The 18963-nt window shown below is 40.9% G+C and overlaps 2 protein-coding genes across 5 annotated transcripts in view; one reads left to right on the top strand and one right to left on the bottom strand.

Annotated features, from left to right (window-relative positions):
* Window positions 1-17985, top strand: part of myo3a (myosin IIIA) — a 49878-nt gene extending 31893 nt beyond the window's left edge. Inside the window, exons 19-37 of one of the 4 annotated variants that reach the window (XM_058646829.1) lie at window positions 1306-1516; window positions 2223-2370; window positions 3918-4071; window positions 4226-4314; window positions 4737-4866; window positions 5459-5541; window positions 5720-5761; window positions 6424-6504; window positions 7221-7426; window positions 7574-7685; window positions 8189-8351; window positions 8437-8523; window positions 8618-8741; window positions 8826-10092; window positions 10184-10310; window positions 14328-14419; window positions 15366-15406; window positions 17148-17396; window positions 17566-17985. In XM_058646829.1, coding sequence (XP_058502812.1) covers window positions 1306-1516; window positions 2223-2370; window positions 3918-4071; window positions 4226-4314; window positions 4737-4866; window positions 5459-5541; window positions 5720-5761; window positions 6424-6504; window positions 7221-7426; window positions 7574-7685; window positions 8189-8351; window positions 8437-8523; window positions 8618-8741; window positions 8826-10092; window positions 10184-10310; window positions 14328-14419; window positions 15366-15406; window positions 17148-17396; window positions 17566-17680 — 3521 coding nt within the window. In that variant the 3' untranslated portion in view covers window positions 17681-17985. The remainder of the gene's footprint in view (window positions 1-1305; window positions 1517-2222; window positions 2371-3917; window positions 4072-4225; window positions 4315-4736; window positions 4867-5458; window positions 5542-5719; window positions 5762-6423; window positions 6505-7220; window positions 7427-7573; window positions 7686-8188; window positions 8352-8436; window positions 8524-8617; window positions 8742-8825; window positions 10093-10183; window positions 10311-14327; window positions 14420-15365; window positions 15407-17147; window positions 17397-17565) is intronic. The other 3 variants (XM_058646838.1, XM_058646856.1, XM_058646847.1) reach the window with 3 other exon arrangements.
* Window positions 1-18963, bottom strand: part of apodb (apolipoprotein Db) — a 313363-nt gene that overhangs the window by 280117 nt on the left and 14283 nt on the right. The window lies entirely within an intron of this gene.

Raw genomic sequence — 18963 nt, forward strand, 5'->3', positions numbered from 1 at the left:
ATATTTTTCGAAATTTGTTTCTTGTTACAGAGAATGAGAATGAACATGAACATGTTCTTAGGCTGCGTTTACACTGCATGGTGCATGAGACCCAATTCTGATCTTTTCCTCCCTTGAGGCTCAGATTCAGGCCTCATTCATATGTGGAAATAAATGAGATATACATCAGATTTATGGATTTGTGTCTATTCACTGTAAGCAGTAAATTAACAGAATGTTCATATTTTTACCTTTTTAGTTTGCCATTTTAATGTTATATTATACGTCCCCTGCCTTTTTAGCCTTCTTATTTTTCCCTAATTTTAGTCACTTTGTTACTTTGTCCCCCCATTACTGACAGTTTTCCCTCTCTTGTCTTTTTTAATATATAGAATTTGATATTGTCACGTAAAGCACGTTGTTCTTCAGATTTCTATTTGCTTCATCAATAAAATCTGATTGATTCATTTGATTGGAATGCTCCCCTGTCGACATGACTTAAAATATAGGATGGTGGCCGAATTATGTGAATACACCGTCTACGATCACGTGACTCTTTTTCAACCTGTGCCGTGGAGGAACGAAGGCACAAACCAATGGACTTTTAACTCTTTCAAGCGAGGATTTAAAAGTTACTTTTCATTTAACAAGCAACACTTAATGAATTGAGCGGCAAACAAAAATCAAAATACACAAATTGCAAATTAAATATACATTTAATCCTTCAAAAATATTGAAATGTGTTTGTTTGAAAATGCACTTCTGTTGCAATGATCGAAATTCTGTTTTTTCTGACTCTTTTGCGTTTGCGCTCCCTCACTCGTTTGTTCTTTGCAGCGTGTTTTTTTTGTTTGTGATTCTGACCATGGGCTTAGAAAGCTGCCGTTTTGTCAGACTATAAACGTTAGATACTTACAATTACTTTGTTAGATGTTGACGGGGAAAACTTGGGGGAACGAGTTCCAGATGGACAGCGATTTGAAGCCTGTGACTACTTCGGGTCCATTGAGCTGTCATTCCAAATCCAGTAGCAAATCAGCAGGCAGCTTCCTAAGCCCCGCCCATGAGCAGAATCGCCAGTGTAAATGCGAAAAACAGATATGGGTCACTTTTGAAAGACAATGTAAACAGGTCTTCCAAAAACATCAGATACAGGCAGTGTATCATTGCAATGTAAACACATCCTTAGTGACTTATTTGAATGTGAAACCAGACTGTTATCACTTTATTTCTGAGTATAAAGTAGCACAGTGAACGTTTGCACTCCCTGCCCTGCATGCATTACTCGCTCTCATCCCACCTCGATGTTATTTCGTGTCCACACAGTGGCGTCACTGCTGCGCATCCGCTCAGACGAGCTCCAGGAGGCGCTGACCTCCCACTGCGTGGTTGCCCGCGGAGAAACCATCGTCCGGCCCAACACGGTGGAGAAAGCCGTGGTGGTGAGGGACGCCATGGGCAAGGCTCTGTACGGCCGCCTCTTCAGCTGGATCGTCAACCGCATCAACGCGCTGCTGCGGCCCAACAGTCAGCCAGAGTGAGTCTGTGAGGGAGCAGGGTGTCAGGAGTGAAGAATGAGGGATTTAAAGGTTCTGTTTTTGCATTAGAAGTAGGATTTAGGTCCAGATAGAGAAGATTTACCCAAGCAGACTTCTTCAAACATAATATCCCTGAGTGGTCAAACCCAAAGTACTGTATACTATGTAAATATCTGCCAAATATCTTGTGTCAAATGAAAAATATAAGATTTTTAAAAGTAGTATAGTAGTAAAAGTATAGATGGACATATGAAAATAGTCTTACAGACCAAAATAAATCAATTATTTATGATAATAGGTCTGGATCCAGACCTGGGATTTTGAGAGGGTCTTGAAAAATGATGGATTCTGCTTCTAAAATCTGTAAAATAGGGATAAGTAGATAATAATGTGTGTCATTATAAACCGAACAAAAGATGCCATTTTAACCCTCAGTGCTCACGCAGGTGCACCCGTGGTAAATTGCTGCGGTAATAATACACAACTCCTTATATTATAAAAAATAAACACACTTCAGATGAACCCAAAAGGCTTAGATATTAAATAAATGTACAAAGACAATTTTAGTTAGTTTTATAAAAGTTAGTTATCAGGGTTTTTTTTAACTCTAGTTTTTATTTTTATTTCAGTTAGCTTTAGTTTTGTTAACCTTGATCTTGACGTTCAGGAAAACATAAAAAAAACAAAACTTCTTCTCGCCTGCAGAGAGGACGACAAGGGCTTCAACATCGGCATCCTCGACATCTTCGGTTTCGAGAACTTCAAGAAGAACTCCTTCGAGCAGCTGTGCATCAACATCGCCAACGAGCAGATCCAGTTCTACTTCAACCAGCACATCTTCGCATGGGAACAGGTGAGTGGACCCAGTGACCCCGGTAAATACAGAAGTCCTTCCTTCCTGGAACGTACCATTTTTTTTCACCTTGGCACCAGCTCATTTCCATGTTAATGGTCATCATTTGTCACCTGGTTGTGTTTTTTTAAAGCGATGGCAAGGGTATAAAAATATGCTGCTGTCTTTATTTATGAGGAGAATGAGGTTTCATTTTATGTCGTCTCATGGGTGCATCGCCCTGGGGGGAGGGTGGTAGAGAGAGAGGTTTGCCAATGTTAAATAATTTGCTCTCACCCCAGAGAGGAGCCATAAATCATCGCCAACGAGGGTCAATTAGGAGTTGAAGTCAGTCAGCGTTGGACTCAAACTCACTCTGGGGTGTTGTTGGCACGCGGCCCAGGAACATATTGTCCTATACTGCCAACATGTACTTATACTCAATGTATGTATTGATATGTAGAATAAATGTTCCGTGAGATAAGTGAACAGGCATCGCCCGAGATGTGGCCATAAAGCAGATTTAAGGCAGCGTTACTTTACTGTGTTCCCTTACATATATGCTGTTTCATATTATACCAATCTTTCTCAGTGTGAGTTTCATGCTACAGCGGGCGTTTTTGTTGATCCAATGCGGTTTTCTCTTCCTCGGAGGGAAAGGAAAGTGTCTGTGAATGTTGCTGAGTCATTGTAGCAGCTGCCTGATGTGATCAGGTTAACTCAGTAACACGGACGAGATTCCCCCGCAGCACAACAAACCTCCCCTTTTGTCTTCTGTAGAAAACGCTACACTGAAGTTTTTATATTTGGGGTTTCTTGATTGTATAGTCTGTTTGTAAAATAAATCTAAAGAATCAGCACACAGCACTTTACAAGCATGGACTTGCAGGAGAATTTATCAAAGGAAGAACGCTCAAACCCCACACCATAAACACAAATTCAAAATTAATATAAATGTCTCAGTAGACTGAGGTCTACTGACTAAGGTATGTCACTTTAACCCTTAATCGTCCCTGATACTAAATGTTTTGAATGTAGACTAAAACAGTGTCTTTATTTCACGTTGCTTGTGTGAAAACTATGCTGATATTCAATATTTTGTCCCCCAACTCTCCTCTGTCCCCCATTTGTTCCTTTCACCACAACCTGTCTTGGCAGATGGCCACACATCTTTGGTTCTGTCAGAGATCGTTTCTCTCCACTGATGCCTCTAGTGCTTACTCATTGTGTGAACTGTTGAACTTCTCTGCTCTCCATGATGTTGTCTATCCGCAGAGACCTGAGATAATGTATGTTGTGATTTGGCGCTATACAAATAAGATTGAATTGAATTGAATTAAAAAAAATCGAGATTTCTTGCTGTTTTGGGTTCTTGATTTTGATTCTTTACCTCTAAAGCGATACCATCGTCTAACATCTCACGTGTCTCTGAACAACAGATGGTGTAACAGACTGAATGTGAGGACTTGTTGAGTCCAAATGGACATTTTTATTCGTCCCAAAAGAAAAAAGGCAGGAAGTTTATGATAAAAATCGATGTTTCCGACTGTCTCGTCATTTCTGTACAGGATGAATACCTGAATGAGGAGGTGGACGCTCGGATGATTGAGTACGAGGACAACCGTCCTCTGCTGGACCTCTTCCTACAGAAGCCCATGGGGATGCTCTCGCTCCTGGACGAGGAGAGTCGGTTCCCTCAAGGCACCGATCAGACCCTCGTAGGTCAGTAGAGTTAAATTACTACAGATACAAACTCTTTTTCTGAAAATTTCAAATTTTTCTTATGAATATTCAAAATAATCTTCAGAAACAACATTCAGAATGAGTGTGATTTACAGTGAAATGTGTTTGAATCATATTCATCTGGGTATTTTAGAGAAATTTGAGAATAATCTCAAGACCAAAAGCCTCTGGAGACCAAAGAGGGTTGACCTTGGCTTTGGGATCCACCACTACGCTGGAAAGGTAACCATTCATCATAATATACAGTATATATAGTTTATTAGGTTCAGCTGTTTAACGCAAATATCTAATATGGCAGAAACAATGCATTTAAAGATGTAGACTTGGTCAAGATTAGCTGCTGAAATTCAAACTGAGCACCAGAATGAGGAAGAAAGACAGACAGTTAAAAAAAAAATTTTTTTTAAGGACTACTTCACTTGGATTTTTATGCAGAACCATCTCTAGTTTACAAATATGGTCCAAAAATAGATTGAGCAGCAGTTCCAGAGGTCAAAAATCCATTTAATACAACCAAGGAAAAACAGACAACATGTCAAAGCTTGAAGCACAAGGCCTCTCCTGCCACTTAAACTATATACAGACAGCATGTTTGGATTTTTTTTTAAGCTTCATTTTCTCTTTTCTCTCCACCACACCTCCAGGTGATCTACAATGCCGCAGGCTTCTTGGCCAAAAACAGAGACACGCTTCCAGCCGACATCATCCTGCTGCTCAGGTCGTCGGAGAACGAGCTCATTCGTAAACTCGTCACTCATCCTCTCACCAAAACGGGTAAAGAAGGTGGCTTGGGGTGGAGCCAGTCCCAGTTTAGTGTACATGAAGTTAAACAACAGGCTATTGTTTGGCTGCTGACGTTCATCTGTAGGACATTTGCTGTAATAAACTGTCTCTGGCATCCTGGGGGCCGGGTCTGTCAGAATCAAACTGCAAAGCCATTAATCATAGCAGTGCTCTTTTAAAGCCGCAGTACGTAACTACTAGTGCTTTTGTTCTTCTTCATGTTACTTTACTCTGTGTCAGACCTACAACAATCCCTTTAAATCCAATAGAATTCATTTCTGAAACTTTTCGTGGACACTTCTTTGCGTTTTTAAGTCTTAATCCAACCTGTTCTCAACTGTTATCGCTGTGTTCTGAGATTAAAAACAAATCCCTTCCCGCCACCAGGGGGCGGAGGATCTAAACAAAGCTATAATGAGAAATACAGAGGGAGTTATGTGAAGGTGATAGACGTTCCACAAAAAGACATTTAACCATGACAATGACTCTGAAGCTGTTAAAATGGGGTAGAAATCCTGCATAGTTCTACTTTTAATGGCAGTTTTCTTATTGACTGTCATCATTTCTTTGTTTTACTTCACAGGTAACCTCGCTCACAGCAGAGGAAAAGGCCCGAACACAATGCGTCGCCCGCGGACGCCCACACGCAGCGCCACCCTCGCCAAGGTATCATCTACTACATCAGGAACTTCCTCTGAAACGTTCCCCACTTTAAGTTTTTCCTCTTCCGTCTTTATCGACACTACTGTTCTCCAGTTCTTCAGCCTCTTTCTTTCTTTTAACCTTTTGTCCTCTTTGTCCATTTTTGTATCTGTTCTTCTTCTCTTCATGTCTGCCATGAAAGATGGGAGTGCTCACCTTATACTCTTCGTTTGGTTTCAGTGAGGTAATCGGCTCATTTCCACGTTGCTTGTGCATTTGCAGATGACATTGTTATGTTCATACATTCATATTCATTCATTTAGTGGATTTCCTGTCCACAACCAGCAAATAAATTGAATAAATGAGACCTAATTAATGCTTAGAAATATCAAAAACCTTTCACTTATCTATCTCTTCCGGTTGCCAGTGGCTAAACGAAAACGCTCTTCCTGACTTTCTTAAGTAAATTAGTTTGCCGTGTGCGTCCTCAGCCTGACGCAGTTTGCTCACCTAAAAGCAATCAACAGTAGCAACATTCAAATGAGCTGTGTTTGATGAGATCCTGGATTTCCATTTATCTGCATACGAGACAAAGAGCTCATCAAAGGGTTTGGCTTTAAAGAAGCTACACTGAGCTACAAAGGTGGTTCCCCCTGCAGTTTCTCCAGTCTGTGCTGCTGAGAATTCAGAGCTCGTTTGAATGTAGTTTCAGACATAGATTTGTACCCATTTTTATGCATGTCATTTGCCGTCTGCTCAGGAAATAAAGCTCAAATAAAGTCTCACCTCTTATGCTCTTCTACCTATTTGTTACCATTGATGACATAAATCCACTCATAAATAAGTTTACTAAGAACAAATTGGGTCATTTTGTTTTGTGACATCTTTAATGTTTTTTGTTGTCAGGGGGGTGAACAGGGAGATGTACCTTACCACCCGAGAGAAACAACCAACATGAGAACACAGACAGTGGCCTCCTACTTCAGAGTAAGATTATGTTCTGTGTGACTCTGAACAACTAATTCATTACATTTAAACTGTATAGTACTTGTTTTTCTGTGTCAATTTAATGTATGGTACAACATGTTCAGAGGTGGAAAGAGTATTGAAATATTCTACTGAAGTAAAAGTACCACTATTTTGATAACATTTTACTTAAGTACAAGTAAAAGTACTGTTCCAAAAATGTACTCAAGTTAAAGTTTTAAAAAAAGTATCTTAAAAGTTACTTTTTTAACAAGGTTCTTTCTTGTGTCGTCTGAAAATGACAAGAGAACACAAATCTCACATAAACTGTAATTAAAGACAATACTTTAACAGCTGACAAAATAAAATATTTAAACACATGATGTGTCAGTCAAAATGGATCAAAGGTCACAAATGCACTCAGAGACCTTAATTAATGCCAATTCACCTGTCCTCATCATTCACCTATCCTTATCATTCACCTGTCCTCGTCATTCACCTGTCCTTGTCATTCACCTGTATGTCCTTATCATTCACCTGTCCCCATCATTCATTCACCTGTCTGTCCTTATCATTCACCTGTTCTCATCATTCATTCACATGTCCTCATCATTCCCCTGTCCTTGTTTTCATTTTAAAAATGACTTTACATAAAACCTACTCAATTACAGTAACATGAGTAAATGTAATTCATTACTTTCCACCTCTGAACATGTGAAACCCTGTGATGTTTGCAGTACTCTCTGATGGACCTGCTCTCCAAGATGGTGGCCGGACAGCCACACTTTGTGCGCTGTATCAAACCTAACAACGATCGCCAAGCCAGCAAGTTTGACCGGGAGAAGGTTCTGCTCCAGCTGCGTTACACCGGCGTCCTGGAGACCGCCAAGATCCGGCGTCAGGGTTTCTCTCACCGCGTCCTGTTTGCCAACTTCATCAAGAGGTTGGCGGGTCCTCGTTTTTTTGAGAAAGTGGAAACTGATTTAGCAGATTCTAATCAAATGAAAGCAATGATTTATACAATTATACAGTAGGGTAAACATTGACATAATTGACCCACATGTGGAGCTGATTACACTGATTGTTTCAGGTATTTCATGTTGGCATTTCCTGCACATGAGGAACCAGCTGTGTCTCCAGAAACCTGTGCTACAATACTGGAGAAGGCCAAGCTGGAGAACTGGGCAATGGGCAAGACTAAAGTAAGGAATAAATATGCGATTATTTTGACTGATGATGATTGATTTGCAATAAAGCAAATGGTAATTTTTACATAATTGTTTAGGTTTGTGTTGAAAAACAACGTTTTTTTGGCTTGAATAAATATTGTGCCTTGAAAAATTTTAAATTGCAGTAAGCCATATTGTGATTTTGTTGAAATTGTTCACCCCCAGTAAGGAAATATGTTAAATTAGTAATAATTTTGTTTTTTTATTGTTGTTATTTGATATCATATATTGTGAGCTACCTGATATAGTAAGTAAAAAGCACAGGATCTGATAATTTAGTGATTAAATATGAAGATTAAATAGATTTTCTCCCAGTATATATTTATATCAGATTGATTGAAGTAAGTCAATCTGTAAATTAGGCAGCAGTTCTTTAAAATGTACATAAAATGTTGCTGTTTTTTTTAGCTTCATTAATTGGAAAATAAACCATTTGAATTGGTGATTTGTAAGGTTTTTGTGTCTCTTGCGCTCAGATTTTCCTGAAGTACTACCATGTCGAGCACCTGAACTTGATGGTACAACAGGCCACACATCGCATTGTTCTGCTCCAGGCTTATGTCCGAGGCTGGCTGGGAGCGAAACGTTACCAGCGGATGTTAAAAGACAGAGAACAGAGTGCTCTGGTGCTGCAATCAGGTGAGTAATCTGCACTCTCCTGTCAGTTTCCCACAATATGATTGAGCTAAGGAGCCATCAAACCAAATCATCCTTTTGTCTCCAGCGTACAGAGGTCATAAAGTTCGGAAGCAGGTCGCCGATGACAAAAGCAAAGTAAAGTTTGAGGCCTTCATCGTCCAGTTTCAGGCTGGTGAGAACAAGTCGATCAGGCATCTGTTGTCGCTACATCGTCCTCGCTTTAATTATCCAGGTTTATGTTTTGTTTTGTTTGTCTTTCACTTAAGTTTGCAGGGGTTATCTCGTAAAAAAGAAATACAAGGAGCTGGTAGATGAAAAGAACAAGGCTGCAACCAAGATTCAGGCACAATACAGAGGGCACAAGGAGAGGAAAAGCTTCAAGAGAAAACGGTGATATACCCGCAAAGTGATTACAGTATACCCTTAAAAGAAATTAAGGGATGTTTAATATGTTTTCAACTTTTTTCTTTTTAGGGAAGAGCGAGAGAAAGCAAATAATTCCCTTAAAGAAAAGGAGGAACAGTCGCCTGAACCGGACAAAAGCACAGATGATGAAAATGCCTCAACTCCAGAACCTACAGCAGAGAACGTGGAGGATGAAGCTAAAGCTGCTGTGGTTCTCCAGAGCAACTACAGGGGCTACAGAGAGAGGAAAAAGTTTAAAGAGAGAAACAATACCATGGCTGATGCTGAGCTAGAGTTACCAAACACTGTGGTGGAAGAGGACGTGGGAAAAGGGGGACAAGGAGAAAAAGAAGAAGGGGAGAAGACGGGTGATGAACGAGAGGACAATGACGAGGATGAAGAAAGTACCTTTAAAGCAGAGGAAACTGATGACAGTGATCAAACACAGGTGCCTGAAGATGATGAACTTACAGAAGTAGCAGATGAAAATGGACAGGAAAATGCTGCAGGGGAAGGGGCCACTAACTTGGAGGAGGAAGCCAAAGCAGCCACTGTTATCCAGAGCAACTTCAGAGGTCACAAAGAGAGGAGGAAGTTGCAAGAAGAAGGAAAAATCCCTGCTAAGAAACAGAAATCCAGCCCAACTGGTGAAGGAGCAGCTTCAACAGGGGTCAGCACTACAGCAGATGGAGATTTTCCTGAAGTTCAAACGCCAGCAGAGGAGATCTGTAGTGATGAAAACAAGCACCAGCCAAAGGAAGATGAAGAAGTAGGAGCGGTTTCTCCAGGCGATGTCACTTTAGAGGACCAAGACGAGACCAAAGCAGCTGTGGTGATTCAGAGCAACTTCCGTGGCCACAAGGAGCGAAAACGACTTGAGGAGGAAGGCAAGATCCCCAAGAAAGGGAAGAAGAATGACAAGGTTATACCTCCAAAAGAAGGAGAAGAAGAGGTGATGCATGTGGAAGAGTCATTGCAAGATGCATCTGCTGAGAACCAGGATGAACTGGACGAGGAAAAGGCAGCCACTGTCCTCCAAAGTAACTTCAGAGGTCATCAAGACAGAAAGAAGCTGAAAGCTGAGAGAGAAGCTCAGGGTAGAGCACAGGAAGGTACAGAAGACAAGGAGGAAGAGGAGGAGGTACCCCTTGATGTTACAGATATAGAGATTGAACGTAATGATGAGGCAGATGCTGAGAGGGAACGGGTGGAGGAAGAACAGGCTGCTGTGAAGATCCAGAGTAACTTCAGAGGATACAAGGACAGGAAGAACCTGAAGGCCAACAAAGACACAGCACAGAGTGAAGCTGAGCAACTACAGAGCTTCTCAGAGGAGGTTAATACCTTCAAACAAAACTGTTACTCCATCACACTGCCCCATATTTTAATCTGTTCATGGATTATTTCTGTCTAATCTATACCAACAGATCTCAAAGACCTCTCAGGACTTTGTCACCCTGCAGCAGAAGTTGAATGAGGTCATCCAGGCACGCCAATTAAACCCAGACAAGAGGAACGCAATCAACGGCCTCGCCCCCCAGGATCACCAATCAAGTAAGATAAGAGAGATTCCCTCTGTGGAAAAAAGAATTGTAAAGCAATAAATATAATGTAGAATATGATGGCAGAGATTTTTAATGAACCAAATCATCAGATAATTACAAAAGATGGGCAGCCAGCCACTCCAAAGAGGATGTGCATTACTCTGTTGCTGAGCCTTTGTCCTGCTTCTCCTAAAGAAAGGAAAGCAGAAGATTTTGTTTGGAACATCCAAAGATTTACAGCACAAATCTGACCATGAATCAAAGATAAAGCTGCGTGGGCCTGTTTTAATGTTTCCTTGATAAGGACAGACGTGAAGATTTTATTACCGTCTTCTTCTCACAATGGAAGGTGATAATATCGAGGGAGGACGTTCTTTTCTCTCCCACATTCGAGACCTGATTAGATTAGGAAACCTGGGAAAGTCAAGTGCCAAAACCGGAAGCTCTCCTCCAACGACCGGTGTGTTGCCAAATGTAAAATTTGATTTGCACCGCTGATAGGCATAATTGCTTTAGTGGGTCGTGAGCAAGGGGAAGGATGCAAATTAAAAGTTGGAGATGGCAGGTAAAATGTCACAGTTGTCACCGGTACAGATATCTGGAGGTAATAATAATAATTGAATATAATAACATCAGTGATTGCTTTTTCATGGACAGCATTGTGATTAATTAATCTACGAGTGGTTTGCATGCACAATTTTGTTTTAATTATTGTTATTGGAATGCCATTTTAACCTCATTTGACTTTCTAATATAAACAAGTCCTATAGATGCGTATTAATGATTAAAAAAGACACTATTTATTTGTTAAACAACAGCCAATGAGGCAAATTTCCTTTATTCCATTATTGGAACATCATGAGATGATATTAACAGAAAAACAGAAGAGAAAAGCAGATAAAAGTTCAGCGTATAATATTTGCAAGCGTTTAGTGAAGTGAATGGAATATTAGCCATAAATATGTTCATATTTAAACCTGTACAATCATAAATAGGCAGGTTTGAAATAGCCTTGATATTTGTATGAATGTTAGATTTGCATCACAATATTTGTACGTTGAACATATTTGTTTAGTAATTGTGTTACATGAGAGCCAGCAAATTTGTGTCTTAGCTAACCTTAGTTGAGCCTAGCTTTGTCTAGCTTAGCTTAGAGACATGAGGTTTGAAACAGCCTTGAGATTTATATGAATAAATATGAAAATGTTCACCATACTCATACATTCATATAAATTTCGCATTTGTTTAGTAAATTTAGTAAAATTAGAGACATCATATGTGTATCTTAGCTAAGCTTTTAGCCTAGCTTAAACCATCTTATTTTACAGACTAAAAACGGAGGGGAACAGCCTTCATTTGTCTAATCTACTGAACTTTAACTGAAAATAAATAATAAATAAAATAATATGAACACACACACACACACAGGTTCCAGTAGATTACAGTCGCCTTTAAACACATGCATGTTTGCCCTTTTAGAGGCTTTTTTTTCTTTAGCACGGTACACGGCCTGAGGTAAAAGCAAAATGAGTTATCTGTGTTATTTCCCAGGGCTAATGCAACGCCACAAAAATTATGCTTCTCAGCACCGACACACAGATCATTTCTCAGTCAATAATAGTCCCAGAACAGCTGTCCTCGTGAATTTCACTGACATAATAAACCTCAATGAGAATCATTTGCGACGCAGACAGAGAAAGCAGAGGGACGACAGTCGCCATGTTCTTCACGGGAAAAGGTCGTCAAATGTTAATCCCGCTTTGTGAGCGAGCGCTCACCAACAATTATGGCAGGAATTAATAAGAGGGTGTGTGTGGGGGGGTTTGGGTATGTGAAAGTGGCTTCACTCATTTTGAGTAATGCAGAGTGACCTTTGAGTTGTTCAATAAAATCTGAAACTTTTCACCTGCTTTTTACCTGGAAGCTTCAGGACGTGATAGATTGTTTTTGCTTCGCGTTTCACCCTCGCATGAACAATGATTAATTATGAGCAACAGGCAAAGGTCACTGTAATATGTTTTATAATTGCATCAGCACTGATGAAGAAATATGGTTACAGTATTAGCTCATAATAATAATTACAGTGTGGTAGATGTCATGCATCACACAAAGGTTTGCACAGTTATTCTTCTCAGGACACCTAACAAAGTATTATCCCATTAGGACCAGGTTTTGGTCTCCATGAGGACAACTGGTCCTAACAAGGTCACTGTTTGTGCCAGAAAAGGTCAGTTCAATATGATGATGATTGGAAGTGAACATGGATCGTCACAAAGTAATTCAGACACTTTGTTTATGTCAAAGGTTGTGTCCCTCTGTTAGCTCTGTTGGAAAATTCAAAGCGACCAAACGCCTTAGGGTTAAACTGGGGTCCGTATGGAGGATGAGTCAATATGCACATCAAGGTCAAAGAGCAGTTCGGTGTCAGTTTGAAATTTAGTTATCCATACAGTGCACAGTGTGCATCGATTCCACCGACCCTCAAACCAACTCATCTGGATGGTGAGCTGCATCAAAGTGGCTCCTTCAACATAAACTCTGAATTCAAATATCCAATGTGTATCTAATGCCGTGATTCCATCATGGTACGGTCCGGTTTGGTACAGTACTGACTGAGAACAGTACGTTTACTTGACGTGAAGTTGTACCGGTGCGACAACAACAACAAACAGCGACATTGAACGTGACACGAGAGATAACAATGGAGCACATCCAGCAGCTCTTGTTTTTCCCGTTCGGTTTGTGGCTGTTTTCTATGAGAATCGACTTTGGGCGTTGAAGAAACATGGGTCGCAAGGAAGTGACGTTGAGTGGAGTTGGTCTAGCTTACTATACCATTTCACTCTGGTACCCCAAGGGAATGGAGCCAAAGAATGGAAAGGTTGGGGCCGATTATTTTGGTATTATTCCTAATGGAAATGCCTAACACAGCCTACAAAAGTCTGCCACTTCCCCTCCCTTCACAAGGACATCAGCGAACTACGGTGGCCTTCTTAAACCAGAAAGGAATTCCTCCTTTATTTTTGCTCACTCACTTTCGCTTAAAACCCCAAATTGTACACTCAAACAATCCATTCGGTCTTCTGTAGAAACATGATGATGGCCTCAGTGAAGCAAAGTCTTATATGTCCACAAGACGTCATACTTACATTAACAGTAGGGGCAGTACAGAGGTAGTATAGCCATTGCTACAACATCACTGATTTGCCAGCCTCACGTATGATCTATGATTGAGCTGTGATTACTTTCTTTGCCATGTTCTCTGAAGTTAACCACAAGCTAACCTCCTCCGATGCTCACATTTTCAATTGCTCTGTACGGTCTGATATCTGCAGTGTGCCCACTAGTGGGATATCCAGTGATGTGCATAGTGCTCAAACTAGTATGTGATCTACAAAGGTCAATATACACGTGTGTTTTAATCTCTTTGTCATTTATCCTTTAATATTTGGGCAAAAAATGCAGAATGTTCATTAGAAAGTGACCACGGCCAAATGGAAGGGAATTGGGCTTGTAACTGGCCCATAGTCAATTTCCAGTGTCTTTGTGGCCTCACAGCGAGAAGATGCTGGGTTTGATTCCCGGTATGCAATCTTTTTGTGTGGAGTTTGCAATTGTGTGGCGGCTCTCCACACCAAGTCTCCATCTGACCTCGTAATTTCGTTGGGCAATTTCAGTTGTATATTGACAATAAAGATCCTTCCCTCTTTTTGTAACCATCGCTCATTGTTAACTGGACTCCAGCCACAGGGGGAGGCTAGGACCTAGTGCTGGTCCTAAGCCAGGATAAAGAGGAGGGTTGCGTCAGGAAGGGCAAAAGTTATGTTCCGTTCAAAGTGTGGCTGAAGGTGGACTGAACGTTAAGAAATGTAACAACCCACGTTTACCTGACAGACAGAGTGATTGATTTTCACATTCGGGGAGAAATAGAAAAGCCTTCTTTTATGTTGGAACAATTAACGTACATCAGTCGTACCTGCTCGGCACAAATCTGACGTTTTCGTCCTTTGCCTTTGTTATTTTTCAGCCGACAAGAGACTGTTGAGGACGCCCCGCAGGAGCCAGCAGCCAAAGACCCTGAACACACCGGAGGACTCCACTTATTACAACCTGATTCATGTGAGTGAATGGTTTCAAAACGTCCACACACACACACACACACATACACATACAATCCGTCCTCGTTTCCCACCTATTGGTCGTCATAATGCTGTATTGATTCATGCTCCTCACTTTGATCCTCATTATAAAAATCCGTCTGGAAAAAGTTTCTTTGCTGTGTTTATGATGTATTATTTTCTGCAGTGATTTCTCTTTTGTGCTTTCTTCATTCAGGCTCAGTCGTTCTGTTTGGTTGACACAGTTTTATTCTGAACACACAATACTTCTATTCAATAATGGGATCGATATATAAATAAGATTTTACTTTCTGGAAAAAAAGAATGAAAACTTTTTTTGGAAAAGTTATAATTTGTGTCCTGATAAGAAAATATAAGACTATATATTCATGGTTTTTGATATTTAAAGCTGCGTTGCGTCATATTTTTGGTTGTTGACCTGACTGAGGGAGCGTTTGTGTGTATACAGCTGCAGTGCAGGGGCAGCTGGGTACAAGAGTGGTTTTTTGAGTAGAAGAATTCACTCCTGGAACTTTTTTTGTCGACACTTGTTTGTTTGTGTTTTCAGTCAAACTCCAACCCTCTTTGCCTAATTATTTTTCTTTCACTAGCACAACATTGCTGTCACCGTTGTCTGTCTTGACTTAAAATGAATAACTTCCTGTGTGCAGTTGCAGGAATGTCACTGGGTAACATTTTATCATATGTATATGTCATTTGTTTTTGGTAATTAATGAAGGTTTAAATTGTATTCATTAATTCAAATGGACTAATTCACATGTAAAACAGCAGATCCAGACATGTGGGCTGCAGGTTCACCTTGAAGGTGACAGGAAAAAGGTTTCTGTGAACTTGCGTCTTCACGTGAACGCGGATCAGTGGTGTTTTGACACACAGTGATTTGTCCTCTCTCTCGTGTCTCTTGTCTCTCTCTCTTCTGCACTCAGCGATCCATCCAGGATGATAAACGCAAGCCCAGGAAAGACGAGTAAGTGTCCAGTTCTCCTTTTAAAGCCCGATGTTAATGACCTGTCACTGCTGTTTTAAGAGGCCGGCTGTGCTGCCCGCTGGTCCAGAGAGTAATGACTGGAGCCGCCGCACACCAACACGAGTACAGGGTCCGGGTCCCAGGACCTAATGATCTGCGGCGTTACACACATCCTCTGTGAAATTAATCGGCCTCGTCTGTCACCTCAGATACATGAATTTTTATGTGGTTTTTTGTGCGGCGGTGCTTCAGTGAGCGTCTGTGAGGAGTCGTGTGATTTATAAAGACTTAAAATGGCTGGTTGTAGAAAGTGTAGATGCCGTATAGAGGCCACAAGGTGAGGATACCACCCCAGGTGTGGGACTGAAGATAGACTGATAGTGCTGTGGGAACACGTAAGGTGCTTTATCACAGCCGTCTGAAGAGGCCCACATATACAGTATCCTACAAAAGCGCTAAACATCAAGGGTAATAATTTGTTAGGAGATAAATAAGGCCATCGATGGACAGGAGCAGTTTACATGCATCATTAACGATGAGAAGGTCAGCAGGAGAGAGAGACGGCAGCTCGGGCCGGAGCTGACAGCCAGAGGAGGACGGGAGATGAGGAGAGAAACGTGGGTGGCAGGAGGAGAAGACGAGAGGTAATCATAGTAAACCGGAGTAAAAGACACGGGGGGGAAAGAGTGATGGTGCGCCACAGACGTCTACACTTTAGTGCCAATATCAGAGCGCCGTGATCGCTGCCTTTTTATATTTTGCCCATTTAAAGCATAGTGAGTTTAAATCATTCTGATGGAACATTTCAAAAGGAAACAAAAAGGTTTGTTTTGGTTTTTTTCCAGCTACAGCTACAGCAGTTTAGAGAGATTATTATACAGTTAGCAGGACCAGTGAACCAGAGAGGAACTGGCCTCAAGACTTGGTGGCTAAGATAAAATATCAGTTTCCAGTGTTTTTCAGTGAGTTACAGGTGAAGAAATGCTGTATAATATAGGCCACACCCACTGTAAACCATTGCAATCAATCAATTTGTTTTTCAAAATGACCGTATAAGACAAAAAAGACAAAGGAAATGGTTACGTTTCCTTATTTAGATAGATAATGTTGATTCTTAGGTACAATATTTCAATTATCAAAGTCTCCTACATCCTAGATTTAGCTCCTTAACCCAGTTAAAAGTTCTGTAATTTGTTTGTTAAACTGGAACATCAAAGAAAAACATAACTTTTGTTTGATAAGTCTGACTGTGTCAAGGCACATGTCACTACATTTTCCAAAGGTTTATATCGTGACTTATTTTTCTATGACATGTCTAAAGAACACTGCGTACAATAAATACTTACATTCTTCATCTTATGGACATAAAGAGCCACAGTTACAACACAAATATGTAGAGATACTGTACATTTGACTAAATATCTGTTAACTCCCATGGAAAGTTTCCAAATTTGAAAATTCCTGGAAACAAAGAAAATTTACAAAGACTGACTTTGACCAAGGACAATCACTTGTCTAGATGCAGAGCGTACTGCAAGTCAATAAAAATGGAGGCCATCATGGACGAAGACAAGCTCTTAACAACTTAATCTTTGTCAGTGCATTCCGTCGTTGAATTTGAGGGAATTTAGTCCTGCAAAGTCCTTGAATTTTGATGTCAACCACAGTGTGGGAACCCTGTGTAGAGATGATAGCCTGTACAGTAGCTGTGAATTACGTCTGTCCTCTGTCTGTCCCTCAGTCCAGGGAAGCTGCTGGACGTGGACGACCACTACTACGAGAACCTCTGCTCCAGCAGGTCTGAGCCCCTCATGCCCTCAGAGGAGACATCTCGCAGGAGCAGCGGCAGTGGCAGCTTCTCTGAGCGGCGGCGGTCGACATCAACCCGGTGCAGACAAGGTGCAGACCTGAAACCGGCCGCTGCAGGTAGACAGACCAGAGAGAGAGCCGTCACCGAACCAGAACCTCCCAAACCTGCCAAAGACAACAGGTACAACCGGCCTCTGTAGAGACAAAGGAACCAGGAGGACGACGAGGACATCACATGATAAACGAGCGAAGATGATGAAAAAAACCTTCTCACAAACAACGAAATCTTTTAATTTCCTGTGTGGTGGTGACCTTCCCCCCCCCCCGTCTCCTGTGATGTTTGTCCACAGGCACTCCGTCCCCAGGATGTCCTCGACGGAGAGTCGCACCGACGACAACCCGTACGACTTCAGACACCTGCTGAGGAAGACGTCGCAGAGGAAGAAGCTCATCAGACAGTACTGAAGCGGCGTCTCTCATGCTCGCACACATCTTAACTTAAATGTAAATAGCAGAAAGTGAAAAAGAAAAATGTCATTCGTAATAGTTATTTTTGGTAAATATTGTTTTATAATGTCTATAAATGATGTAAATGTGCATTATAACCACTCTGAGTCATGAAATGTTGGGAAAACATTGTACGTTTGTCAATTTAAAACCAAATAAAACACCATGACTTTCCATTTATTTCTTGCAGCACAAAGTCATTTAGAAGAGATAGTCCTCATCTTGTGTCCGTTCTTACTGTGAAGAAACATGCCAGATTAAGACGGAAACAGCTGAATCATGTTTTGCTTGAAAAATTTTAAAGGTAGCCACGGGCGGCGTCGGTGAACCCTCGACAACACGCGTGACCAAAGAAACACAGAGGATGAGAGGACGTTCTCCAGTGTTATCCATGACTCCGCGTAGGATTAATAGTTAGTCATTTTGTATGAATTCATTTTTATCTGCTTTAGATTTGAAAGAGAAAACATGAATTAACACGTTTGTATGTTTGAATCCAAACACAAATATTACCACCACTTCACCAGCAGGCCTCATTTTATCTCTGTGGGTTCACGTACTGTGTTTACACTACCATACAGACATGGTTCTCAAAGTAAGGTGCGTGCACCACCAGTGGTATGCAAGCTTCCTCTGCTGGTACTCGGAAGAAAATCAGAAATACTGATGAATCCTGACTGAAATTATTACCAGGATTTGACACAATCATCATTATGTCACAGGCTTTAATTGTGTTAATTGTGTAATTGTACTTTTTTGTGTTTGTGATGTTGCCATAGAGGTGATTATGAAAGGAAACCTTTTTTTAAATGTATTCTATATGGTTAAATACACGAGAATGTGATGTAATGCATATTAAAATGCAAAGACATGAAATACAGAGGTGTACATAGGCTGAGCAAAGACACATATACCCGGGTATATTATAAAATACCTTTTAAATCACCTCTCTGACAAAGTCACAAACAAAAGAATACAATCGCAACACAATTAAAGCCTGTGAAATAATGATGATTGTGTCATTTACGGTTGAAATCTGTGAACTAATTTAAGTTTATCATGTTACGTCAAGTGTTTAAAGATAAACACTAGGTCAGTCTGTCCACGCTGCTGATGCCTTCACACACTGTGTGAATGCGTGAAAATACAGTCAAGTGTTCACTTTAGGGCCCCCATAAAGGCTTGAACCGGCTCTGTGTGTGAAGACGTTTTTGGAGTGACGAGCCTCAACAAAGGAGAAG

This window comes from Solea solea, chromosome 1 (genome assembly GCF_958295425.1).
Source record: "Solea solea chromosome 1, fSolSol10.1, whole genome shotgun sequence".
Taxonomy (NCBI): Eukaryota; Metazoa; Chordata; class Actinopteri; order Pleuronectiformes; family Soleidae; genus Solea; species Solea solea.